This window comes from Hirundo rustica, chromosome 12, assembly GCF_015227805.2.
Source record: "Hirundo rustica isolate bHirRus1 chromosome 12, bHirRus1.pri.v3, whole genome shotgun sequence".
NCBI classification, from domain to species: domain Eukaryota; kingdom Metazoa; phylum Chordata; class Aves; order Passeriformes; family Hirundinidae; genus Hirundo; species Hirundo rustica.
Window position 1 is genome coordinate 12,133,395 of NC_053461.1, and position 27,727 is coordinate 12,161,121.

The following is a 27,727-nucleotide window of genomic DNA, read 5'->3' on the forward strand; positions in this document are numbered from 1 at the left end:
TTCTTCCTTATGGTTTTTAATCATAACCTGTATAAAAAGCTTCACAGTTGGAAAGGCTGTTAATAGATCCTTTCAAATCTTGTTTGACCCATAGTGACAATAAGCACTGGATCTCTGAAATAAAATCATGTTTAGTATAAGCATATTAGCAAGGGTCTTAAAAACTACAGCAGAAACAGTGCCATGAGATGGGGTGCTCAAGGACTGAAGCTGAGTTAAGGGCTTTTATAGTCCAGTCTATCACTGTCCAGTAGCTCCATACCTGTATCACTGCTCTTGACACGTGATGTGGCTCAGATGTTTTACTCAAGCTGCCAGGTCAAGCCACAGCCCTCTGAAATGAAACATCCCACTGGACCAGGAGACTAGAGAGTGGATTAGTAACGTTTTATAAATATCTATAAATGCCCAGTTTCCCTTAAGTTACATATAGATCCACTGTAGATGTGGATAATAAATGTTGATTAACCGGGTATTACCTGCCCAGCTGATGAGGTCTGCTGAGGCCATTCAAGAGTCAGTGTCCAAAGGCAGTCGATGAGTTATGCTGTTCAGGCTTTGTATCAGGGTTGATGTGAGAAGCAAGAAGCTGAGATATTTCTGAAAACACACTTCTAGCTCTAGATGTGGTTATCCCAGGGCACGGGTGTCCCGTAAGTGTGACAGGCTCTGTCCATACATGGTGCAAATGCACCATCCACCTCAGCTTGCCTATACCAGCAGCAAAGAAGAGTTTTAGCTTTGTAAAGTGGCAGCTGCAATGAGGCAGCTCTGACCTCTGGACAAGAGGATGAGAAGCACTGACAAGGAGTTTTGCATCAGGACCTACATGCCCTGTAACCCCTGGTGCCTACAGATACCAGCAGGATGGTTAACAGGACAGCTTGGAACTGGTGGGACATGAGCACATCACCTCCTCTCCATCACAGGGCGTTTCTGGTGAGTCCCTACGGTAGCACATGTCCAGCTGCTGGGCGAGGGGATGAAGCTCAGTGGTGCAGGGGCAAGAAGCAGTTTGTCTGTCTGCTGCGTCTACAGGGATCTGCTGCCTGGTCACTGCACACTTCCATGGACACCCGTGCTGGGAACACCCAGCCTTTGCTTTCTGCACGGAGCATTTGCCTTCCACCTGGGGTGTTGGGGGAACAGCCCAATGTATCTTCTGCCTGAGCATGGAGTTGCCTAAAAAGCCACTTTCAAGCAGGGCTGAAATGCTGTTTAAAGGTGCTTGTGAAGCACAGCTGCACCTGCTTGTGCTGCACTGGTAAGGGCACAGAGGTTTGTTTTTCTGATAGTGGAGGTGTGCTGCTGAGACACACAGCACAGCCATGCTTGACTGGCACACTGGTGCAAAGCCAGTGACCCTTGGGAAAGCCATTACGGTCTCCTGGGATGTTCTCAGTAATAAACAGGTTGTCCCTTTTAGTTACCAGGTTTCTAGGAGGTTCTCCAGAGCTGCAGCTGCCCTCTTGTCCCCTTGTACCTGGCAAACCTGCCTCCAAGAAGCAGGGGTCCCCCAAACTGTTGCTACACAGACTTCCCTGTTTTAAATATTCACTGTGTCTGTAGAGTTAACCAAGAGTTAGCTGCTGGTTAGTGTGCACCCACAGTCTGGGGGGAAAATAACACCATTCTCTCTGCATCCACTTGTGTGAGTACTTTGGTGAATACTGCACTTTTTCCACAGTGATTCCCTCCTGGTCTGGGAAAACCTTTTCTGTGCCTTCTACTGGAGCAAGTGTTAATAACTGCAAGTAGCCCCAATGGCGTGGCTGGGAATGTCCACCATGTACAGAGATTTCAGCGGGGTTGTTTGCCTCGGTAGGATCCTGTTGGGTTTTGGCAGAAGCTATGCTGCTTTCTCGTCCCCCGTCACCGTTGATGTTCTTCTCAGGTTTTCCTTGACTTTAATGAATTCTGGTGCATGGTCTTCCTGCTTCTCCTGCTCTTTCTCCAGCTGTAAGAAAGAATTCATTGTGCACATGAAAGGACAAAAGGGCATCAGCTATGTAAAACAGAAGGCTTCATTATTGTGGGGTCCAGTCATTATTGCCCAAAGCTCAATGAGTGTGTAGTGCATGTGTTGTGGCTCTTTTTACAAGCCATCACACCAGACCTACGTTCACCCTTAGTCTCCTTCTGTCCTGCTGAAACATTAATTTCTTTCTTTCCTGCAGGGAGGAACATCTCCATCAGAAAAGCAGGGTAGGACTTCACTTCAGACCTGGCATGGGAGAGGGAGGAAAAGGTTTGAATCCTTCCCAGCAAAGGAGGCCTGTGAGCCTGGGAAAGCACTCAGCATTAGGTATTGTCTAAGGTGAGGTAAATCATTGTACTGCCTTACTTTTATATGTGAAGTCCTTATGGATCTTCCCTAAACCGCCTTGTTTCATATTCCTTGTTCTCTGAGAGTGCCAGGCTGTGATTTTCAAGTGATCTCAGCTTGATGGACATTGTTGTTGTATTGTTAATTAAACAAACTGGTTTCATCCATTTGCAGTGCAAATACTGGCAAGTGGGAGAGGCAATGACTCTGTTCTTGGTAGTAATGAGTCTGCTCACTGCTTGCACTGGTTTGGGTAAGAGGCCAGGCACAGAGCACCTGGGGCATGGCTGTGCTGCTGTCAAGCGCACAGTGAATACCGCTTTCCCCAGGCAGAATTTTGGCCAGGGTACATGCCAGAAAATGTTCCCCAAACATTTGGGTAAGATTGGTAAGTTTGGGTAAGATTGCAGCAATGTTTCTTCCAGCACTTCTGCAGCCTCTCAGCCTCTCTGCACTGCAAGGCCCTGAGTCCTCCTGTGGTGGGTGCTGCAACAGCTCCCATGCATTTTAGGGTGCTTTGAACTGGAAAAAATCCCCAAGGAACATTGTGTGGGACCCAGAGGAGACTCAGGGTGAGTGGAGTATAATGGGGATTCTGGGTGAAGTGTTAAAAACATGGTGGATCCCACTGTGAGGGTGAGAGTGCTGCAGCTGTGTGGGGCAGCAGTGGAGGATGTACTTTGGCTACTGTTTTGTGGAGGATTAGAAGTGTTATACCTTGGGTTGAGCCTCAGCCCACCCATCTCCCCTGTGCCATGTGTCAGGATAACCCAAGGATGGCTGAAAGCTCAGTTCTACCTGATCCAGCCTCTGGTGCCTCTTTAATAGCTCCTTTTCAAAAGGAGACTGCAATTTCTTTGCCTCTTCCTCTTCCTTCTTCTGTTTGATGAGCAGGTCTCGCCGTCGGTGCTCCAGCACTCGCTGCAGCTCTGGCTTGCTCTCCACACTCAAACCTCTGTGGATAAAAAGCAGAAAAATGAGGACCAGAGCATCTACACCAGGGGTGTAACCACTGCCAGCCTGGCAACCCTAAAACTTGTCTTGGTCCTAAATGGAAACACGGGAGACCTGTGTTCCATGAGATCAATGGGAGATCCACGAACCAGCCCTGACCCACAAACCCATCCACAAGGTTTGAGGGTGTTTGATGGTGCCTTGGGCTGCCTGCTCGGGGTAGGCACATGTTGCTGTTCGTGTATGGCACATTTGGTGCTTGAAGTTCTGCTGATCCCATTGCGCCGGGGTACCACAGCTTTCTGTGTCGGGTGTGGAAACGGGACCTTCCCTGGGCTCGTGCTGTTACTGGTTTTAGCGGTGTCAGGTGTAGATTCAGCGGCGTTAAGAACATGTGCAATAATGACGATTTTTTTCCCACCAGCAGGGGTAGTCATTGGGCTGCAGTAATTGTCCTGCCAGCTCCTTCCCTCCCCGCGCATCCCATCTGAAGCTTTGAAGCTTTGCTTCATCCGAAGCCTTGCTTCGGAGCCGAGGGCCGGCGATCCCGCTGCTGACACGGATAGTTTGGATCAAGAGGCCAAAATGAACCGTCCTTTTCTCCTGGGAGCCGGAGGGTTTGCTGATGGCTCAGGTGCCTGACTCCCCTTTGGCCACCTGATGCAGCTCGGGGGAACCCCTATTCTGTGCGGGGCACAGGAAAGGAGACACAGCAGGGCCATGCAGGCAAGGCGTAAATGTGTGGAAAAGAGATGGAAGGCGTTCCCTGAACAAACTTCAGAGACCTCACACTTTGGATATTGCCATACCTGAAGTAGTTATGGGTGGTGTTTGGTGTTCTGTGGGTGCAGTCTGTGTTCAGAGAGGAGGGGACCTCGCCATGCCTGTGCTAAGGGCTTGCCCAGGGTGCCGTGGGCTGGGCGTGCTGTTGATGTAAAGCTCCTCCTCCTCAGCACCAGGAGGTCTCTGTTGACCAAAGGCTGGTTGATTTTGGCCGAGGTTGTTTGAAAGCAGAGGCATCACACCCTGTGGGCTATGCATTTCTTAGTGGGGTGGCAGGTGCTGAGGTGGTACCTCTCAAGAAGATGAACTGGCAGGCAGGAGAGAGGAACCATCCTCTCCAAGTGCAGCAAACCTCTGCACTGTCACAGCATGGCTGGGACTCGGTGCTTGCATCCTTCCAGTACCACTTTTAATGATACTTCCTATTGTAAATATAAATATATATATATATATATATTTTTTTTCCTTTCTTTCTTTCTTAATGGCAGGACAAAGTTCACAGCAGCATCAGTGACGGCAGCCATAGCCTTGGTCCCAGAGCTTTCATGATGGTTTTTGAAGCAGGAACAACTTGAATGCCGCAAAATTGCTTTTCACAAGGCTTGAGAGAAGGAAAACCTGCTTTGGCTTGGTGGAGACACAGCTTGCACTGTTGCCTGTAGATTTGTTACTATTCTTTGATTTAATCAGCCTGTGTTGTTAGTGCCCAGAGGTGTTGAGTAAGATAAGAATTTTGTTACACAAGCTGCTGATTTCAGTTGCTTCTCCCTGCTGCTTGAGGGGGAAAAACCAACCAAAGCAGAAACAGGAGCATAATTCCTTCCCTCTCCCCTTCTCCCCTCTCTCCCTTTATGGTAATGTTTAGCAGGAAGCAAAACTGGTGGATTTGTGACAAGCAACCAGCAACAATGGATTAATTTTTGCAGTAGGGTTTGTTTCACATGTTTGCTGAAAAACACTTGGGAGGTCAGAGCCAAACCAGGTTTAAACTGATGCTTGAGAGGGGCCAGTAGGTGGTGCAGGATGTCTGTGGTGGAGCTGCCTCCTGCCAGTACCTGGTGGCACACGTGGATGTGACACGGTGGCAGGCACAGACCTGGAACACAAAGAGATGATGTACTTTGTGTTTGTCAGTGTGAAGTGCAGCTCTGGTGCCATAGGGTCTGCCCCTCCTTCACTGCCATTCCTCTCTGCAGCTTCCATTGCAGGGGTTTCTTGTTCCTTTGTTCCATCATGGTTAGACTGGAATAATGTTCCGAGAGCAGAGACAGTGCTGGTGAGTGACCCTTTAAACGGAGCAGTATCACCAGGGAGGAGATGGTCACACTCAAGCCAGAGACTTTTAAAAATATCTGGCTGGTATAGTGACATCTGCATTGATGCCAGAGAAAGGTGCCTGTAATTCTTCTGATTCTGGGAAAACCAAATCAAACCCAAGCCCAGCCAGTGCCAGTATTGATTAATGCACCCTGCTGGCAGGCTTGATTGTTCACTGAATTAATATTACGTGTCTGGTTCTTGTGATGACTGCAGTCCTTTAGAACATAGGCTGTGCTCCTTTTAATTAGGCAGCCAAAGAGCCATTGTGTCAGGGTATTTCAGGGTGTTCAGAAAATGTAAATATAAAGCCAGCAGATTTCTTGCTGTGCTTAAAAGCCTCTGAGCAGAATATAATTTTATTGCACTGATGTTCAGACAGTTGCTACAATGAAATGATGTAGTTGTAGGTTCTTGATCATTGGTATGGTTTTCCTGATGTTGTATCTGTACCCCCAAAGAGTTAAATTGGGGTGATGGGGTAGGAAGTCAGGAATACGCATTCTCGCCTGTCTTTACCAATTTGATATTTAGGGAGTTGGTCAATAGCCTTGTAGAGATTATCTCACCCTGCTGCTACCTCAGCTTTCAATGGCTGCATCCAGCCTGCCCCTCTTCCTGCCTCTGGCTTGACCTTCAAGTGCCCAGGAATGCTGTACATTGCTGGGGACTTGGCAGATCAGTGCTGGAGATAGAAAAAAACCAGAAAACCTCCAAGGAATGCCAAAAAGGGGCTGTAGGGATGCCTTGCATCTTCCAGTGCTTGTGACTCTAAAAAGTGCCAGCCAATCCTTCAGGATGGCAGAGCAGGGGCTTTTCATTCTGCTTTATTTTTTTAAAGAAATGGTCACATCAGAGAAAGCAGGAAAGGATACAGCAAAAGAGGACAGGATACTGTGTTTGTGTGCAAGTGAGAAGACTTACCATGCTGTTCCAGCTTGCAGCCTGTCACTGGCACCTGTGCCTCAGCTCCTGAGCTCTGAGCACCCCTTGGACTGCTCCAGTGGCAGGCTGCCATCTCCTCTTACCTTTTGTGGTTCATCAGCAGCTCTCTGTGCAGTTCTTGATGGCTCTTGGAGGCTTTTACAGGATTTAGGAGCTTTTTAGGTTTGATGAGGTCTGGGTTCCCATCTATGTAGTCTGGGTGAGTCAGGATATTTCCACCATCTGGTCGCTCCCGCTGTATTTCCGTGTACATCGATGCTGGAAGAAAAAATGAGGTGTTTGCACGAGAAGTCTCACCCTGCTTGGTGTGAGAACCCCGGGCAAGACAGAGGAGAGGTGTTACCCACTGTTTCACAGTGACAAAGAGGAGCTGGTGCTTGTCCTGGCTGCTCAACACCCGTGTCAGTGTCAGAATGCATGTGCCTTCATGTGCTGGTGTGGGTTTTTTAGAGGTTTTAAAAAATACTCCCTATGCGTTGTTGATGAGACACATATTAATTAGATCACTTAAATTACTTGCCAGCCACTCGCTTCAGTGGCTGCAGAGTTTAGTGCCAAGGATTAATTAATGCAAGACAGGTCTAACTAAAACTGGAAGCAGCCATGGATGTAGACTGTGTTGAGCTGCTGCTTTGAGGATTCTGGATGAAGCTCTTGGTCCCATAGCACAAGGGGATGCTGTGGGATTCTGAAATACTGGCCTAAGGAAGTCCTGCTGTATCTGAAACTTCTTGCCAAAGAAAGACTTTGCTGATATCCTGCTGACCTATTCATCAGGATCGAGTCCAGTGCCAAGAAAAGCATCCTTTGCCCCTGCAGTCTGTGATCATGCTGCAATAATTTGTATGTTCTGGATTTAAGAACAAGAGCCCACTGTTTTGGAAGAGATGGCAGCTTGGATTTCAGGCAAACCACAGGGCATGCTCACTGCTGGTGTTTTCCAATTCCTTTACATTTTCTCTTTACAAAAAACTCCTATACAAAGTGAGTGCAAAGCACAAGTTATAAGACAAATTGCATGTGGTGGGCTGTGTCTTTAAATGAGGAGCACAGTAGGTCTGCCTCCAATTATTCAGTGTATGGTCTAATCAGGGGCTCAGAAAGAGCAATTTATTCCTGACTATTCACTTGAACAATTTGGAAGTTTACCAGTAAGAACCAAAAAAGTCCCATGAAAAGGTTGTAGGCAGCTTCATGTCTTTAAGTGTCTCATTATTGCAGTATTTTTGAGGCCTACTGTGAAGTTATATGGGTTGATGGACCTGAAGAAAAACAGTTGTTCGGTAATGTTGCCCCTTTCTCTTATTTCAATCTCATGTATAAAAGGAACAAAATCTTTTTAAAAGAGAAATCAATAAAAAAAAGCCAAGAGAAAGCAGGCTAGGTCATTCTTTCACAGTCAGTAAGCACTTAAAAATGTGAAGTGGATTGCAATCAAACAAAATTGTGTAAGGAATAATACTGCTGAAGAAAAGATTCAATATCAAACAACTTCTCATTGAATGTTAATGTGGCCAGTGCCCTACTGCTTTGGGAACAAAGGAAAACAAATCAGAGCCCATTACAGGAGTGTAATTGGGGTGAATAGTTCGGTATGTATTTAAAGGGTGCTTGGAAGCTGGAACCAGAGATTTTTTTTGTATCACATTATTTTCCTCTAGGATCACACAACACTGCTGGCAGAAGGGAAGGTGGTGTGGTTTGATGTTTGGTGGCAAGTGCCAGGCTGACTCAAACCCTTGCGGGGCTGGACTCCCCAGGCTGAAACTGGGAGCTCAGCCTTGCCTTGCAGAGAGATGCAGGGACTGAAAAACAGCCAAGGGTTAAGGCAGTGCAATTTCATGACTGTTTTTGTTAGATGAAAGCCATGTTTTGAACAATGAGAAAACATACCAGATTTTCACTGGGATAAAATTGCCTTTTTTTTTTTTTCCTCCTTTCTTCACAGAAGAGGCAGAGAAAAGACGAGGAAGGGAGGAAGGAAGGAAGGTACAAAAGCAAAGGTTTGTTTTGGCATGAATGAAATGGTTGAACTATTTCAAATGGTAAGGCTACGTCTTCATTTTTCAAATAAAAAGGTCTCTCCATGGAGTAACTTCAATAAAATGCCAGGTGTTTTTAATGGAAACACTGTTTTTGGAAGCTGTGTTAATAGACTGGGCTCGATATCACCGTGTCATCCCACTGCCCTTTCCTGCTGTTCCTGTTTAGTCCAGAGCTGCCTCCAGTGACACAGATGCCCACACTTGCTTGTGTGTTGGCACTAAATCCTGATGCATGTCAGGAGAAGGGCTGGGACATGTCCATCTTGGATTTGTCTATCTTAAATCCACTTGATGTACTCTGCTACGGGATATTGCAGTGAGTAGAGAGCGTGGAGGGATTATGCAGCCAAGCAAGCCTGAAGAACCAACCTGAGTGTGTAAATGGCTGAAACTCAAGTGACTTTGGTATTTTTCTGTGGACCAATTAGCTCTTGGGTCCTGTTGCTAAGCTGCCCTTGGGGCACTGGTGCAGCACTGTTATTTATTAAATAATGTTTTCCCCTGCCTCTATGATGTATGGCTTTCCTTTTGCAACTCAGGATTGGGAGTCCCTTCTTCCCTACCTCAAGACCCAGATCCTGGGAGATTTAGATGGGCAGATTTCCCCATGCACATAGGTTTAACACCCAGCAATGCACACCCGTGGGATGATGTCATACAGTCCATCAGTCTGGGCTTGTGGTGTTTCCCCACACACCCAGGATGATCAGGGATTCATCTGTCCTCTTTTATGCAGCATTTTGAGGGAGCACTGTGGTGAGCCTGGAGGTTTTGGATGGGCTCATGTGGTTGTTTCTAGACTGCAGCAATCTAACGTTGCATGACTGAGGCTTGCAAAGAAACAGCAATTTATCAACCTATTCACTGAAGGCAGATGGAAAACTTTTCCCTTAAACTAGTACAAATTAAGAAGAAAACTGGGAAGGAAGGAGTGGGAGGAACTGAAATGGACTGGAAGCTTTTCTGGGCCGGTTCTGTTAAACCAGCATGTGAAAGTTCTCATGAGGAGTGCAATTTGCCTCAATAAACTGCGGGGTCCAGGACACAGCAGGTACCTCTGTGCTTGGTTTTCATGGCACTAGATGTACCTAGGAGTGTGCAGAAAACCCACCTGGAGGGTTTGGCTTCTCATGGGTATCTCTACTGCTGCCCTGGGGACAAAGTCAAAGCCCTGACTGGGACTGGAAGGAGTCTTGAACCTCTCTACAAGAACAGTACTTTAAACCTTCAGAAGCTTCAGAAGCCTGGAACAATTCAAGGAATGGCTTCATTTGCTCTGAGCAAAAAAAGAAAAATGAGAATATAAAAATACTGGTGTATCTGGAGCCCAGCTTGGGGTTGTGCTGGGGGTAAGGATGGGACATCCTTTCTCCTGCAGGTTGGAAAATAGGACCCAGTGCTGGGGAGTAGATCTATCATCTCCAAGACCTGAGGTAATGCATGTCTGTGTAACGGAGACAGAGTGCTATCAGGCTGCTTTTTGTCATTATTTATGGTGCTGGAGGTGTAAATCAGGCCAGGTCTCTGCAGTGGATTTACAGCAGGATGTCTGTTTTTGCATGATTCAGCTGCAGATCAATGAACAAGGCTCTGCTTTGGCACCTCCCTGGCCACCATCATAAATCAGCAAAAGGTGTTGGACATTTTTATTTTGTTCTTTGCAAGATACAAAAAAAAGAAAAGAAAAAAAAAGTGGATGTTAATATTCTCTGCTGTACTGAGGAAGACAGCACGGCCTTTTAAATAGTCTGCTATTCATTTCTAGAAGCTCGAGGCTTATTCATTTCTAGAAGCTCGAGGCTTTCTAGGGAATGTGTGTTTCCAGCTACTTTTCTGTGAGTAAAAAGCAAGATTGCCAGAATGAGGATGCCCCTGGCAGGTACCTGGACATCACACATGGAGTTATCTCCTCTCTCAACTGCACTGTGAAATGAGCCTCCAGGCTCTGTTAGTTTTCTAGGGGACCACACAGGGCATTTGCAACATTTTTGAGGCGGCCCAGAGACCAGACACCCTCCTGTCCCAGGGTGTGGGACTGACTGGGGGAGAAAAGTGACATCTTAATATCTTGTTCTGACCTAAAGCAGAGCCCAAATTCCTGCTCAGACCACCTGCAAATACTTATAAATCTCCCAGTTCATGGGAGAGTTGCAATATAATCACCACTCTGCAATCCTGGGACAAATTGTTTCCACTTCTGATTATGCTCAGCTGCAATCTTTCTGGGAAAGAGGGTATCAGGCAGCTTTGCTGCTCCGCTAAATGCTTTTGAAAGCATGAATGCTGTAAATATATATTAAATATGCTCTACCAGGACTGTAAAACAGGGTGTTCTGCTTGGGGTGCTGAGTGGCTTTTGTGCAGCCCACAAGGAGAAAGGTTTTAGCCTGGTCCTGGAGAGGAGGTGGAAGAGGAGGAGGGAGAGGACTGGCTCATGCCCGAGGACCGCATTGGACATGAGGGTTTGGTAATGGCTGGAGCTGAGCTGTGGTTCCTTTGGCTGCTGCTGCTTTTTGGTTTTCCCTCACAAGGAGGAGATGCCCTTCACAGAGCATTTATTTAGGATTAAGCAACTTGTCTCCTGGAGGTGGATTGCTGTATGAGCCCCTGTGAGTCAGGACTGTGCACTGCTGCTGGCAGCCTGTGCTACCATCCTGTCGGGATGGAAATAATCCCCAGGAATGTTAAAGGGATTAACAGTCCTGGAAAGGGCAGGTAACCTGAGGGATGCAGCTCTGTTTAGGGCTGCCTACATGGCTACAGCTGTTATTTACAAGGGAAGAATTAAACAGGTTGGAAATGGAATTAATCCATGGCTGTTGGGTTTAGAAAGCTGTGGAGTGGAGGTCTGGGGTCCTCCCCAGCACCTGTCAATCTGCACCTGTACAGGAGAGTGGAGGGTACAGCATGACAGCAGCTGCTTTTTGCAGCTTTTTATGTGAAATGCCCGAGTTGTGTTTTTCCAAGGTCTCCTTGACATCCTTCCCCCCTGTGACATCTCGTTTTTCCCCTCAGCCCTTTCCCATGCCACCTGCATCCTTAAACTGCAAAGCTGTCAATGCTGCCTTATGCAGCACAGATCAGTGTTCAACTTTAGCTGAAATCTAGAAAGCAAATGTAGTTCACAGTGTTTTATTTCTGCTGTCTGTGTCATTTGAGAACTGAACTAGAGCATCTCAGAAGAGTTTTGTGTGTAGGGCCAGATGATGACCAAACTGCTTTTTGTTAAAAATATTGTATTGGTGTACATTTCTGGGCAGATAATGGGCCTTTGTGAAATGTCACCCTTGTAAAAACAGTCAGAAGGCATTCTTTTGGGAACAGGATCTGTACTCAGAGGACATTGCTGTCTGTAACCTTGGGAGACCCTGTTGCTTGGTAGAAGGGATAAGACTGGGCAAAAACCTCAGGATGTCCAGGGTCAGAGCCCTGGATCTGGGTTTGTAAATCTGCTAATCCAAGAGACCAATTCCTGAGCAGAAATGATCACTTAAAACTGTGGTTACGGGGAAGAACCTCTGGTTTTCTGGATGCCTGGGATTAATTAATGAATGTGTCTTTTTTAAAGAACCAAGAGATTAATGAAGGGCTGCTGGCAGCAGCTGGTCATACACGTCCTGCAAGTCAGGTGGCCACAAAACCAACACATCAGTGTGGGCCAGTAGAGCGAGTTTAAAGGTGTTTACACAAGTAACCTCAGCCTGGGGGGAACTGCGGGTTTCTGACACTTTTAACTGCAATTATGGCACAAAACCATCCCTTTTCCGAGCCTCAGACCCCAACAACATCCAGCCCCTGGGGAGCCCTCCTTTCCTCAGGGTGAGGGTACTGTCCCTCACCCCTTTTGGGAAGGCTGAGAGGAGTAGGGCTGTCAACCCTGTGAGAGTTTTTTTGTGCATTTGGAGGTCTTTGGGATCTTTAAACTGGCTTCTGTTACTTTTAAGCCCTTGCATGCTTCTCTCTGTTAACCAGAACTTAATTTTTTTTTTTCATTTTAGACTACAAACTTTCTGTCAATGCGTTTCCAGTGTCTGAAGTGCAGCTGGAATTTGCCACTGGAGCTTTTCTTGTGAGAGAGTAAATGGCAGAAAAAGTGTCTGCTGTATGTTAAGTCCTACAAAGAATGAAGCTGAAAGTTTGTCATTAGTTTCGGATTCCTCAATTGATGGCGCGTGCTAATTTGCATGATTTTTCTCGTGTTAATTAACTGTATTTTAGAAATACAGAATAGCTGAGGCTGGCAAAGTGGGAAAGAATTCCATGTCAGTCTCTGAAAGCCCCAAAGCTTTGTCTGATGATAGCAGCTTTCAGGTGTGCACCTGCATTGCAGAGGATCATCTGCCAGGTGGACAGGAGGCTTGACCTCAAAGTCAGGCCCTTGCTTTAGGAAGCCCCTTTCTGCATGGTCGGTGGGTTCAGGGCAGAGGGAGGCACCCAGGCGTGGGTGCTGCTTGATGGGGAGGCTCGCGGTGCCTGGACACCCTTTGGTGGGTGAGTCCCCACAGCTGAGCCCACAAAATGTCCCTTGCCACCACAGTAATCCGTATGCTGCTGTTACAACAACCTGGAACAAAATACCTGTAATTCACGTTAGCCTAAGGACTGCTGTGGCTTGCTGCCCTGGTGATGGATGATGATGACGTTAATAATGATGATGATGATGATGAAGATAATAATAATAATAATAATAATGTGAGCCCAAAGATTGGCAGATGCTAAAACATTACCCTCCCTGGGTGAGATGGCACCAGCTCCCATCCTCACTGTGATTTTCCCCTCCTCTGGTTCCAGCTGTGCCAGCAGCTCGGGAGCACCTCATACCGACGGACGGACCTGGCACGCTCCCCTGTGCTTGTCACCAGGCGACCGTACCTCTGATAAATGATATGTGTGCTCTGGGAAGGAGTCAAAGAGCCTTTGTCTGCTTTTAATCTATAGTTTTAAATAATTAAGCGAGGCTAATTCTGGTATTTATAATGCAATAGGGTGAGTGTAACTCGATGTGGCTGCTGTGGGAAGCAGTTCCCAGCTATCAAGTGGCTGCCTCAGGGCAGCGGGAGCTCACACCCCAGGTCCCCTTGCCTACATTCAGCCCTGATGGTCAGAAATAAACCCCACGGGGTCACAAGGTCAGAAAGGCAGAGAAAACTCTAATGGAAATGTAAAACAGGGCTGGGGGACACATCTCTGCAGCTCCCAGTACTGCGGCGTCACCACTGCTCCTTACCTCTGTGTCTCTGCTGAGCACCTGCTGGGGACGGGGCTGCTCACCTGTACAGCCAGTGCTGCCCTCCAGTACAGCTACAGCCAGTCCCCCAGCTCGTCCCCAGTCCTGCTCACCCTTGCTGAGCCCCGTGGCAGGGCCGCAGCCCCCAGGGCTGGGTCCCCCCTCTGCACCAGCACTGCACGCGCCGAAGGGAGCACAGAGCAGGCTCTGGCTCAGCCCGGGCTGCTCACGCATTGCCACCTGCCATCACCCCAAAGGTAAAGGACTCTGGATGTCACACGGTCACCCGCTGAACTTCGCATTCATGCACATGGATTTAGAAGAGAGAAATCCCACCAGGTTTGAGGCTTGCTGAGCTGTCTGGGGTGCAGAAGTTACCAGCTGGAAATGCTTGTACTGTCAGGCAGCAGCAAGTGCCTCTGCTGGCAGGCAGGACTGGGTGTGCTGGTTAATCATTTCATTAAATTACCTTGGACTGTGATAAGCAAAGATAGCAAGGCTGGGATCTTAGTCTGTTAGCAATCACCAAGACGTCCTGCGCCTTTTACGAGCAGCATGTGGAGCACTGCTTTAGTTTTGTTAGACAGTGGCAGATGCTTAGCAGTCCTTCTTGACAATCATAAACTTAGTTTTAATATCTCACCAAATATTTGCTCTCCCGATGACAGAGATGCACATCAATCAGTAACGAATGCTTAAAGTTAGTTCAAAGGTATTTTGTTAAGTACAGAAAATATCCTCCCGTGTTGGTTTGTAGGGATTGCATTAGCCCTTTATCCAGCCCAGTGCCTCTCCAAGAAGAAGGTTTGAATTGCAGCATGGGTATTCTAAGGGAAATACTTGTGGGACATGGAAAGGCAGAAGCAGAAGGGCAGCTTCTCAACAAGCTACCCAAGTATTAAAGTAACACCATAGCTCAAATAAACCCGGGCCCCAAGTCACCTGCGGATGCAGTGCAGAGCAATCCCGCGGGATGAAGCAGCCCGTCCCCGCAGAAGGGAGCAGCAGAGAAGCGGGGATCCCCCGGGGCAGTCGGGGTCCCGGGCTTACCTGATTTCCGCAGCGAGGCCCTGGGGAGCCCGGGGGGCAGCTGCTGCCCCGTGCCCCACGACATGGGGCTGTGGGGCTGAGGCTGCCGCTGCTGCCCGCCTGCACTGGCGCCTGTGTGACTTTTGGCCGGTCCGAGGAAGGCGCCTGGCTCCTGCCAGGTGTCTGCGGTGGCAGCAGGGACGGGAGGTGACGTGGAGGTGGCTGCTGCGCCCTCCCTGCTGCTCCTGCCGCCCCACCGGGACCTCACCGAGCGCCGGAGCTCAGCCGCTGGCCTTGCTCGCTCTTCAGTGCCGGTCCCTCTGCCGCCCTGAAAACTTCTCCCCTTTGCTCTTTGTTGCCCGATGATGTTTTCCCAGGAGAGGTGAACGAGCTAATCGCTTTTTTTTTTGCCCAGAGCAAACAGCTCCGTGCGTGCCCAGGCACCCGAGCTGCCTGCTCGGCACAGCCACTGCTGCGGGTGGAGAGGTTGTGTCCCTGCTCCACGGAGGACGATTTCTCCTCAACGTGCTTTAACCACGCTCCTGGAGAAATCAGATCGCCCCAGAGGAAGCCGCACGCCCACTCTCTTTAGCAACCACTGCAACAGCCAAGCCGGCACCAGGGCAACCGCTCGAGCTATCGTGATTATTCCCTGGCATGTTGCAACACCCTGTCATCCACCTACTGCTGCACGGCCCAGGGGGAGCAGCTGCTCCACCCCGGGGGTAAGGGCTGTGCCAGGGAGGAGCAGCTCCTCCACGGGGCCATGGGTGTCCTGGTGGCATCAGAGCTTGCGTGATGCCGCAGCATCGCTGCCCCAGGTCTGCTGCTGCAGGGATGCAGCCCCTGCCTGAACTGTGCTTCTTGTCCCCATCGTCCCTGCGGCTGGAAGGTGCCATGCTGAATGTCCCTGAATTGCAACAGCCTGGGAAACCAAAGGGTGCAAAGGTGGGGGAGAAGAAGGGCTTAAACCACTCCAGCAACTCCTTTTGGCTCTTCAGGGGGTTCTATGGTCCAGTTCTGCCCAGGCTGCCCAGTGCTAGCCTGCAGGTGTTTAGTGTCCCTGTCCCAGGAGGGTCAGGGATGAGGCAAAACCATTTCCATACAGAGAAATGGGATAGGAAAGCTGGGGGGCACCACTGGGGTGGCCAGTCACTTTCACACTCTGAGACACCCAAGGGTGCATGCTCCAGGCCATGTCTTGGTGTGACACTCCTGGCCTTGTGAAGGACTGGAGAAAGGAGCCAGGTTCTCACAGACATATGGGTGCTCTTTCACTTACTTTAACCTTTCCACAGTTTGCACCTCTCCACATCCCCTCTCCACATCCCAGCATTTTCCCCCATCCCAGCCATGTTTCCCAGGCAAGGGCTCAGCAGCACCAGGTGTGAGCAGAAGCTCCAGTCCTTCCCAGTTTGCCTCCAGTGCTCTTTGAGGGTCAGCAAAGGCTGCTGGCACTCACCTGAACTGCCACTCCCTGGCTTCTTGCTTCCATTTGGACCCTTGGACTGAAGGGAATATTCTTTCTGGAAGAAAAGACAAGAGAGAAATGAGAAAAGACTGTACAGGTATTGCTCTATCACAGGAGGCAAAACAAAGGAGAAGTTGCCAGCCCTTTGCTACCAGAGACTAAAGAAATTGTTATTATTTTTAACCTCCTGACCAGGAGCTGTTCAGTTTAATTGACATGGGTCTCAGATGCAGGAGAGGCAGACTGGTCCTTATTCCAATGTGTGTGATGTTTGTCCGTGTGCTTCTGAGCGCAGTCAGCCCCACCTGTCCAGCCATGGATTACTCACAGGCAGGGTTTGGAAGACAGCTTTTGCACCCAAACCAAGGCTGTGGCAAAGGAGAGGCCTTTAAGTGGGGAGGCTGTGTAGTTTTTATGCTCAAGCTGTGACTTCACAGCCCATGTGTGCCCCACAAGATTTTTGTGGCCCAGCAGACTTTCCTCACATGATGCAATGTCCCATGGCCTGGCTGCTCATTGCACACTCCAAAAATACCTTTTGGTTCAATTTGAATGGAAAAGGAAATGGATATGGGTCTGTGCTGTTCTTGGGTCACCTTTGAACAAGTTTCAGGTCTGTGAGTTCTCTGGAGATGTGTCAAAGGGGGAAAAGAGAATCAAGCATCGATCTAAACCTGTTTTGAGCTCCCAAGGAAGTGTGGTTATGGCTGGTGGACGTGGGACTGGAAAGGGGCTGTGATCCATCAGCACCTGCTTTTGACCGAGTAAAATCAGAAAAAGGCCAGCTAAATTCTCTGGATAATTTCTGATGCACCATGGTGCCTGACCAGCTGCACATCTGGGCTCCTCTCCTGCAGAGAGGAGGAAGTGGGTTTGTGGGGGTTTGTGGGGTGCATCACAAATGGCAAAGCTCTTTCACGGCAAAGCTCTTTTTCTGGGAGCTCCTTGCAGAACAGTTCTCTTTGCTATCTAAATTAGTAAGCAGACTCCGCTCCCCCCCCGCCCCGCCGTGCTCCTGAGTCTTTGAGATTAACAAAAAGCCTTTGTGTTGCCCCTGTGGCTCCCTGAAGGTTACTTTGTGAGGGTGGTTGATTGCTGGGTGAGATTGAGCTGGAGTGGCTCCTGCAGACAAGGAGTTGCATCATTCACCAGCTGCCCTGTGTGTCTCAGGAAGTGGCTTCATGTCCTAGAGAAGGTGACATGGGGAGCTCATTCCAGCGTCCCCCACTGCGTCTCCTGTACACGGTATGGCCCCGTGCTGCTGGGAACGCTGCAGGGGCTTGCAGGGGGCGTTTCTTTGGAAGTATCACCCCAGAGGAGTGAGCCCAGGGTGTCCCTGAGTCAGCAGCTGGCAGAAGACCCAGGCATGGCTCTGGGATAGCTCTGAAAGAGCTCTGGTACAGCTCTCTGACGTGTGTGGCACAGAGGGCTCATCCCTTGGAACCTGGGCTCTGCTGTGATGGGGTGATGGTGTGGTTTTCTTCAATGTGCTCGTAAAGAGAAAATAAGGCTGTGCTGAATGTGCACCTGGATGTCACTGGTGGGTGGCTGTATGGTTATTAATGAGTACTGGGGACAGGAAAATGGTTCTGGAGGAGCCCACAGCCAGGTTCTTGTTACCAGGGCTGTTCATTCCGTGGTCTTTTAGCTGCTGAGTTACTGTGTTAGTCGTGTTGGCTGCTGGCTGTTATCTCTTTAGCCAATTGCTGTGGCACCACAATCTTTCTTGTATGGACATGTCTCCTGTGTATTAAAAAACCCCAGATGTGTCAAGCCAGTTCCCAACACCAACACTGGCTCTCCCTGGATGTGCAATGCTGCCCGCTGACGCCAGTGCAGTGCCAGTGAGGTAACGCTGTGTGCCCATGGAGGAGCCTGGGTGCAGCTGTGAGTGACAGAGCAGACAGCTCTGCCTGCATCTTTATCAAATCTCCACTCTCAGCATGAGGTTGGGATGGCAACATCACTGCCAGTCATGTCAGGCTCCCAATCTGCAGGCAGAACTTTACTCTGCTGAAGTCACCTGGGGCTGGACTTGAAGGCAGAGCATTTCAGTTCCTGCTGCAGGGACGTCCTGGAGGCTGGTTAAACATTCCCTCTGCTGAGTTAATGCTTGGTGTGGCCTGAGGTGCTGCTTGTGGTGGTAGGGACTGGCTGTGCAGCCCAGCCTTCCCTCCCACCCTGTGGCACCAGCTCCCAGCACAAACTCTCTGCCATCCCAGTACAGCCTCAGAAGTCGTGCTAGTTGCGCTGTGGTGGTGACCTTGGTGGTGGCAAAGCCAAAGGCAGGGGATTGTGTAGGCTGGTCAGACCATGCCAGGTCCCTGGTACCCTGTCACCTCTTGGCACAGGCTGGTTGGTAACACAGTCCTGCTAATCTCCACTTGAGCCATTAGTGTATTTGCAGAGCAGGACAGCTTCTCCTTGCACCTCTCCAGCTCACCGGAGCAGTTAATGATTGTCCAGGTGGTGGAGACTTTTGCCTGCTCCCTATGGGACAAATCAGGTTATGGCACTCTGTCCCCAGCCAGCTGAGGGACAGGTATTATAGGAGTCAGAGGGCTTAATTTGTCACAGTGATGGCTCAGATGGGGAGTTTTTGTTGCAGTAAATGGGTAGAAAATGCCTGCTATTTCCCAAACCCTTCTATTTCCATGTGAAAGCCACTTCTGTGTGCAGTGTGACTGCATCTTGCCAGGAGTAAGAAGTAGTAGTAAAATCAAGTATCAGATAATAACACTGTGCCCCCTCTGCAGCTGAGAAGGACAGTCCTGGAGACTGCTGATGGGAGCAGGTGCCACTTCCAACCTGCAGGCAAGCTCCTCCTGCCTGGGATCCCCATCCTGTTTTGACCATGTCAGTGAGGACAGCACTACTTCAGCTGGAATTAGCCTGGTGATTAAGTGGGTTAAATCCCACAAAGCAACACAAAGTATAAATAGTAAGTAGTTCCATGCTTTACATGCACTGTTCTGTGTTACTTCCAAACATCCTGGGCATCACTCTGTCCTGGCAGGACTGTTCCAGGCCTTGACTTGGATGTACAGCAAAGAACTGCAGCAAATGTCTGGAGGCAGTATCACAGGCACGAGCTGCTTTGAACCACCAGCTCTAACCACTGTCCTCCTCCCTGGCTCCCCACTGGGGAAGTGCAATGCTCCTACTGGAGCTCAAAGCCAGCCACCTTGTATAAACCATTAATCAGTGTTGTTTGTCCCACCTGTGGGTGCTGTAATGTTTACTTGAAGCACAACTGACAGGAATTTTGGACTCTGTGCACTGATAAAAGCAGGGAAAAGAGCCATCAGCACGGTCAGAGTGCGAGCCACAGAGAGGGTGATGAGAATGGCTTCAGGCAGGTTCGCATCAATACAGGTGCCATTAAGGTGCAGTATCAAAGCACCTGGATCACTCTGCAGCCAAAGTCTGAGCTAATGAATTAGGTAATAAATTGCTGCAATCACATCAGGGTGACAAAGAGGTATGAAAGTGTGCAAAATGCCACTCAGGCTGATGTGACTCTCCCACAGGTCTGGTTTGGAAGGGAGACACCATTAGCAGGGTTAGACATTGCTCAACCTATTTAGGAGTAGATGGACTCAGAGAAAAGTACTTTGTCCCTAAGGTGCTGTAGCAGCTCTTGACATCGGTGTTCAATGAATGATCACATCCATTGATTAAAACAGTCTTATTGCTGAACCAGAGACTTCGAAAGGAGTTCTCATGACCTGGGAACAAGGTTCATTGATGGCTGGGAGATCGAAGCCAGCATTTCTGTATGTGATGGAGCCACAAAACATGTGTTTTAGAGGTTAATTAAACTGTTCTCTACCCTTAGTTTTGATTAGCCCCCAATACCTTTTGCTGTTCTCAGTGCTCTGTATGAAAACATCTCGTATATGACCCTGGACTCTGAGATGCCATCTGAGCTGTTGCCCAAATCTCCTGCATTATTGCTGAATTTTGGTCTTTCTGTGCTGATTTGCAGCAGCTGGGACTGATCCAGAGACATCAATGAAATCATCCACTGGAAGGAACTTTGGGGGTTAGTAAGACCTTTTCCCATCTGTGATGTTAATGCACAAAAATCTGTCAGCTCAATTGTTTTGCTGCAGTCCTGCCATGTGAGGTGTTGCGGCTTATTTGATTCAGCAAGCTGGGGCACATGTTTGCCGGGATGACACTGTGTTCTTGGTAAGGAGAAACACAGAGAAAATCAGCAGCCCAATGCCTCATACTTCTGCTAATTCCCTGAAGGCATTGGCCAAAGGAAGTGCTGCAGTTTGGTTGAATTTCCAAAACTTCTTGAGGGCTAGGAAAGGCAGTATAACACCCAGCTCCCTCTGGAGCTTGCAGACTGGGCTCTGCCTTCCTGGTGCTGCTCTTAGGATTGGTGTGGGAAGCTGCATGTTCCTGTCTCCTGCAGAGGCAGGGCAGTGCCGGGTTTGGGAGGGTTACTCCTTGGCAGGGAGCTTGACTGTGCACATTCCTGTGCTCCCAGCTCATTAGGGGACACTGCTGTATTGGCAGGTTTTGCAATCGGGACTGGCAGGCACCCAGGAGTCGGTGTCCGGGCACATCCCAGCATTCCTGGGCCAGCAGCTGTAAAATCTGCTGCCACGGTGCTGCCCTTGTCATGGGAAAGGGTCTTGGAGTCACCACAGCACCCAGTGCATGCCTCAGCCCAGCCCCATCACCCCCTGTCCTGTGCTCCAGGGTGCCCCTGTCCAGCCCTCCATGCACACCTGCCCTCAGGGAGCTGGGTTTTCAAACCAAGCGGAGCTTGTATTACTCCTGGCCACAACCATGGCTGATTTCACTATCATATTGCAAAGGGCTCTAAGAAACATCAAGTTATTGGTGTAAGATTTCATTACTGGTCTTTTGACCTCTCCAAGTCTGCATCCTTTCTTGGGTTGAAGTGAGCTGAGGGCAGATGCCTGTGGCTGCTCTCATGAGAGCGGCCAGCAGCCTCAAGGATATTTCAACCACAGGAATTTGTGAATTTAGGCTTACAGAAGGGGATCAGGCTCTTGGCCTGCCAACAGGGTCAGGCTGACACTCCTCAGCTCCTGTGCCAGTCTCTGGGAGCCCCAGCCAGGTGGCCACTTTGCTGCTTAGTTGAGTAGAAAATTGTAAATGCTTCAGATAGTGTTTGGTGTTATTTTATTCATAAAGAACACACACTTTGACACAAATGAGTGCTGTGCTGACCCCTGCCTGTCTTTTTCACCAATGTCATTCCCCCTCCCAAATCCCTGTGGCCCCAGAAGGCAAGCACAGCCCTCCTGTGGTGTGAAAGCTGGCAAATCCAGTCCCATTTCACTGACTGTGAACAAAAGAGGACAAAAACCCCAGGTAAAGCAGGGAGACACGGGAATAGAGGCTTGCTGGAGCTGCCAGCCCTGGGGCAGTGAGCCCCGCAGAGCTTCCCACCGGGGCTGAGCAAACGCTGCTCCCTGGCTGCTCCCGGCGCACGCCAGCGAGGTGCAATGCCACACACCAGACCTCAGCAGAAAATTTCCTGCAGATTAATGAGAGCAATCAGTGGCAGGGCTCAGCCCCACAGCAGCCGGTGCATGAGGCTCATTTGTCAGCATTCAAGCTGACTGTGAAGCCTGACATCTCTCTGAGAAGGGCACGAAGAGGCTCTTGGCACAAGGCAGGGCGGTGCGCACACCGATGGACCCGCTGTTCTGCCTTGGTCCCTAAGGAAATCCTCACTGCAATTCAGTGCTTTTCAATCTGGTCCCTTGCAAAGTGCAGAGCATGCACCACCTCTGCAGGCTGGGGCAAAGCCAAAATGCAGCCCTGTTCACTGCTGGAAATACCTGTATCGCCCACCTCAGTGTCATCAGCAGCAGTTAAGTTGTCGCTACAATGGATAAACCATTTTTTACCTGTCTCAGGAGCTTATTCTTGCCCTGTGCTGGAGATGTGATACCACTGCTGATATGAAAGATTGCTCCACTATTTCTGGGGATGCTGCTGATTGCACAGGAAGAACATCAGTCACTGGCACAAAAGGGCTCCAACAGCTTTGGAGTGAATTGTTGTCATGCTGCAGAGAGACCATTAAGACACTCTAAAGTGCCTTGAAGAATGTTATTTTGCAAAAAGTGAGGCTTATTCCTCATGATTAATAGGGACAGTGTTTATTTCTGGCACAGTGTCATGCTGTCCTAGAGCCTCCAGGCTGCAGTGGCATCATCACTCCATTTCACAACTAGGGACCATATGTTAGGGGCTAAGGATAGGGCTGCTGTCAGAAATTTGCTTTTGTGATACCACCTTGTTGGGCTCTTTACTTGCCCAGGGTCACTTGAACTGGTCCTTACCTTGGAAAAGTGGAGTTTGTAAAAAGCAAGGTTAGAAATGCCCCACCAGCCCCAGGCACTGCTGGTAGCAAATGGGGTGCTCTGATCCTTGCAGGCAGTGTGTGCCAGCTGGGATCTGTGTGGAGGAGACCCCAAAGGAAGGGGCTGGAAGGGAGGAAGTTTGGCTGCTGTCTGGGATGAGATGCCACTTGCCAGGCTGCAAATACCACCATGGGCTGCAAATGGAGGAGGCAGTGAAGGAAGACATGAAGCATCCCTGTTAATGCAGGGCTCAGGAGGAGGCAGCAGATGCCACTTAAACCCCCCCAAGAGCTGAGTGAACCAGTGAAGCCTTTAATTACTTTAATCCATTTTTATTTGAGGACTGCTGAACCATCCCAGAGGCAGCAGCTGCAGCATTTCCCATGCATTGTTGTTCTTGGTCTCTTCCTGAGCACATCATGCACCCCGCTTCAGTCTGAGCCCTCTCCATGACTCCCTTGCAACCTCAGTGCTACAGGCAGCATTAGCCAGTGCTGAATAGCCTCTGCCCTTACCCTGGAGGGGCTGGCAGCACATTCCTCTGTATCCTGCCCAGCACCCTCACCCATGGATCAAACCCTTGTGCTGCTTGTCATGCATGGAGGCAGAGTTTCAGCCTGGGCTAGCTGTGTCCAAGTTAGCTCCCTGTCCCACTGCGCCCATTTGAGCTCTCTCAGGACTAGAATGTCAGCCTGTTTGGAGGGAGTGGGTTATGTTAGGTGATGGAGATGGTTTACTGGTGCTGTCTAGGTGCTTGGGATGGAGAAGTAAGAAATAAAGCTGTGATCTCATTCTAGGAGCAAGAGCAGTCCCACTGTAATGGGTTTGGCTACCGAGGACTGGGATGCTGCAGCATGTTATTCACTATAAAAGCTACAAAAGCTCAGAGCAGTGTCTCTACTTAGAGTCCCCATGTGTCACCACCTGTGGGACCTTAAAGGGTTGAAGAAGAGGAAGGCAAGAGGCAGGATAAAGTCACCTTAGAGGGCTTCTGTGAAGGTTTTGGGACTAGCCCTGGCCCAGTTCTCCCACTCTGGACTGTGCCGTGTCAGACAGATGAGAGGACGTAGAGATGTTTGCTGTCTCATGATGCAGAGCTGTTATTTTCCAGGTGTGTGTAACTTTTCCCCAGAAATGGGATTTTTATCACTAACGTCCCCTCTCCTCAGGCACTTTGGGACTTTACCTGTGTGCCTCTGTAGCTCTCATCCCTGCCCCTCTAAGCAAGGCTTGTTACACATGCAAACCCTTCTCCCCAAGAAGCACAATGCTCAAGGACACTGAAACGTTGTGGTTCCTGGTTGCCATCTGTTTTTTGGATTTGCTCCCGGGGCCAGTGCCACCAAACAGCCTCTGACATTCTGTGACTGTCGGTGGGACTTGTTCTGCTCAGGGGCCTTGGCACCTGCAGCCCCTCTTGCTGACAGTGCAGCAGCCCTGGAGCCCTGGCTGATAATGAGGGGACAGCCTGGGCTGCAGTGTCAGAGCAGGCAGGGTCCCTCGGAGGGATCTTGTGCTGCCCAGGCACAGGGACGCTTCCAAAGAGCTGGCAGGGACACTGGCTACCAGCTTCCTGAAATTCTTGTCAGGGAGAGCCAGGAAAATCCCACTGTGCCTGCTGCTCTGTGGAGCGTGATGGAGCAGAGGTGTCCCAGCTCACTGCCTTGGAGTAATATTTCCTCCCATGTGAGAGGGGCTGCTGGACCATGGGTCTTCCTTGGGGTGTCACAAGGTGCTGGCTGTTTCAGACCTCTTTGTCTTTCTGTGGCACAGGCTAAAACACTTCTCTGGCGAGACTGTGGGGGTCCCTCACTACTGAGGGAAGTCGTGCTTGTGGCGAAATCCCACCAGCAGCTCCCAGAAACGTTTGTCCTGTCTCGCTCAGATGGAGGAGTTTTAAAGCATGTTCTCAAAGCCCTGTTTGCAGCATGGGCAGCCAGGTACAGTGGTTTGCTTGAACAAGCAGAGCCTCTCTCCCTGGCACTGGCGTGCTGCCTCTTGTTGTTCTAAACCAGCCACAGAGCAAAGCTCCCCGCTCAGCAGCAGGGCTAATCCGGGCTCATCTGACATTAGTGTAAACTGACACTCTTGGGAATTTGGGGACAGAGAACTTTCCCTGGGGAAACTTTCCCATCACTATGCAAACTTTGCCTTGAGAAGATACGGAGAAAAGAAGTGGAGAGGTGCAGGTGCCTGGGAACAGTCTCCTCCACTGCCACAGGGTCTGGAGCATCTGCCCTGGCAGCCTGGGGTTCTATTGCTGGTGAGGCTGTGCTTGCAGATTATTTGAAGGATGCTCTCTGAGGTTAGAGGGATGTCAGCCACACCAGTGGGCCTGAAGCACTGCAGAGCAGAGGGATCAGCAGGGAATCATCACCAGCTCATCAGAGAATCAGCACCAGCTCTGCAGCACCCATGATCCAGCCTGTGGCAAAGCCCTTGCCTCCTCTTCAAGGGGAGGGCACCCCCGCAAAAGTCTGTGTCTTGCTGGAGCCCTGCTGTTGGCTCGGGCCCACAGAACACTGGTGATATGAGAACAGGTTTTCTGGGGCTAGATGCAGCCTTTTAAAGTAAAAATGTCCTTGGAGCCACGCTGGCAGCCTTTCTGGTCCCTTTTGTTGTGGAGCTGTGGATTGCCTTGCACTCCACAATCCACTACTGTAATCTCCTTGGAGTACTGTTCTGGACTAAGCTTAAGAGAGGTGCAGCTGAGACTGCTAATGCAGGCTGTGCTGGTGAGGGGTGCAGAGCTGCTCTGGGCTCCCTCTGGGTCCTCTCTGGGCTGTTGCTGATAGAAGGGTTCAGGCCTGGCAGGTGCCTGTGCCCTGAGCTGTGCCTCAGGTCCCTGAGCCTGCAAGGGCTGGGGGAAGGGGAGCTTTCCTGGCTGTCACCTGGACTCATCCTGCTCTTTGGGAGAGCTGCATCCTGCTGTTCACGCCCACCCTGGAAAGGCAGTAGGAAGAGTTGTCTTGTTTTCACCTCCCATCAGCATCAGCCCAAGGGTAAAGCACCGACCCAGGAGCTGCCAGTCAGACATCCCTGCTTGGTGCCAGCTGGGCAGTGGCACAGGCTTTTGTCAACTTAGGCAACATTTGGGAGGCTGAAATGGGAGTGACATCTCTGACCTTTCGGTACCCATGGAAGTAAAACTGTCTCAGCTTTCAGAAGCTGCCAGGAAGCTGGAGAGCCCGAGCTCCCGGCAGCGTTTCAAAGCCAGGCCATTCAGTGCTGGGCTGTGGTGGGATCGTGGTGTTTCAGAGAGAGGGAACAGTGGGGAAAGCTGTCCAAAAGCAGTCTGGTCTGGTGGTCAGGAGGCTGGCATGGGCTGCTTTGTATGCAGCAGGGCTTAACTGGGTGGCACTGAGCCAAGCCTGACCTAACCAGCTTATTTCCCTGCTTCCAGTAATGCCTCTACAAATGCGTCGGGGCCTGAAGGTCAGGGCCACGTGAGCAGGGGCCAGGGGATTATCTGTGGGCAGAGCATGGCCCCTCCTGGGTGTGTTGTAGCCCTGAGCCACGGGAACAGCCACGGCTCCCGAGTGTGCTGGAGCCAGCGTGGCATGGGATGGGTGCTGAGCAGCCCCGGGCTGGCTGGGAGCAGCACCTCCTGTACCCAGCACTTGTCAGCAGTCCAGAAAAATAGATACGGGTTTACTAGTCCCACTTCAGCTCTGGTTTTCCTTCTGGGTGTTGGTCACACTGGCCAGTGGGTTGCTTTTTCACGTTTGCCCTGCAAGAGCGTCTAGTTCTGGTTTTGGAAGAAAGTGCAGCAAGTTTGCAGAACTCTGAAGGGCACTTGGTGCCCATGCCTCTGAAGGCCACAGTCACGCTCAGCTGAGCATGAAGCGTCCCTGCTGGGGCAAAGGGTCACTGCTGTCCCCATTCCAGTGGAAGTTACTGACCTAATGTGGTGCACAAGTATTTTTCTCTTAGAGCTGGAAAATGAGCTATGGAAGCCTTATTCCAGACAGGGCATTGCAACTGGGCAGGGATGATGCACTTCTAGGCACTGATGTCATCAGTCATGGAAGCAAAATGACATCCAGTGACATCCTCAGCACAACCATCCCTAGCCACCTCTGCAGGGCTCTGACTCCATGAAACTGTTGCCATTTGGAGCTGTTTGACCGCTCCCCCTGCCCTCCCCAGGACATTTGGAAGACAGGGATACATGTTGGTGCCGTGGGACCTGGCCCAGCTCCTCCCTGTCCTGGGAGGGAGCTGACATCAATTCCCAGGCCAAGAAATACTCAGGGCTTGCTCTGCACCTCACCTACAGGAGACATCCCAGAGGCTGCTGGATGCATTCAGAACAAACCTGACATTTCTCCCCTGAGAACCAAACTTTGCCTGTCCTAATGCAATACTTGCAACGCTCTGATCCCCTCCTTGCTGTCCTGAGAGCCCCGGCAGGCCCCGATGCTGAGCCCATTAGACGGAATGACTTAATCCGGCCCTGCTGAGCGGCGCCCACACCCAGGAGCGGGTCCCTTCCTTCTAATCCCTGCTGCCATCAGCCGCCTTAGCGCGGGGCAGGGCGAGCACGGCGTGAGCAGATGGTGCCTCCTCCACCCCGTCCCAGCCCCGCGGCCCCGGGGAAAGCCCCGTTACCTTTTTCCCGTGGGAGGCCCCCATGGTGGGCTGTGTCGGCCGCGCTCCTCTCTCGGCTCTGCGGTCACGGCCCCGTCACTCCCGCGGGGACAGGCGGCCGTGCTGCTCCCGGCCCCTCGGCGGCTGCTCTGGGGAGACGTGGGTGCAATCCAGCCCGTCTGTGGCGGGCTCGGGTGGGAAAGCTTGCTTTTCCTCCCTTCTTCCAGCACGTGGAGAACTCATTTTCTTCATGCACCTAACGGCTGGCTCGCACCCAGGCTCTGCCCGGGCACAAAGGCAGCTTTCATGCTGTGGATGCCCGGTTTCTAAGCCGAGATCCGTATTTTGAGAGGCTGTGGAAGATTACAGTAATTGCACTTGACAGGGCAAGATGTCACAGGATGCGGATTCGCCCAGCTGCGGCCCGGCACCCGCAGGTCCTTGCCGTGGCATCTTTCCTGGATACTCCTTTGGTGCTTTGACCGAACGAACCCCCCGAAACAAAGGAAGATTATCCCTCTGCTGCCTGCCTGCATGCTGGCTCTTGGCTCCTGTTGCAGCACTGGATTTTGCAAACTTTGCTCCCACGAGCACCCCAGGCTGCCTGTTTGCTGCTGCAGCGTTGGTGCCTGCTGGGACCCCAGGTGAGCCCCGGTTACCTGGAGCTGCATCCTGGGAGTC

At 50.5% G+C, this 27,727-nt stretch overlaps 1 protein-coding gene across 2 annotated transcripts; it reads right to left on the minus strand.

Annotated features, from left to right (window-relative positions):
* Window positions 1-27,537, minus strand: FAM107A (family with sequence similarity 107 member A). 2 transcript variants are annotated; one of them, XM_058422280.1, is made up of 5 exons: window positions 27,068-27,537; window positions 16,089-16,152; window positions 6,409-6,583; window positions 3,125-3,281; window positions 1-1,957 (listed from the first exon to the last, which is right to left on the minus strand). In XM_058422280.1, the coding sequence occupies exons 1-5, from the start codon at window positions 27,089-27,091 to the stop codon at window positions 1,850-1,852; spliced, it is 528 nt and encodes a 175-aa protein (XP_058278263.1). In that variant the 5' UTR covers window positions 27,092-27,537; the 3' UTR covers window positions 1-1,849. The 2 variants fall into 2 exon arrangements, with proteins under 2 accessions (XP_058278263.1, XP_039932535.1); XM_040076601.2 differs by lacking the exons at window positions 16,089-16,152; window positions 27,068-27,537 and adding an exon at window positions 14,648-15,158.
* Window positions 27,538-27,727: the final 190 nt, after the last annotated feature.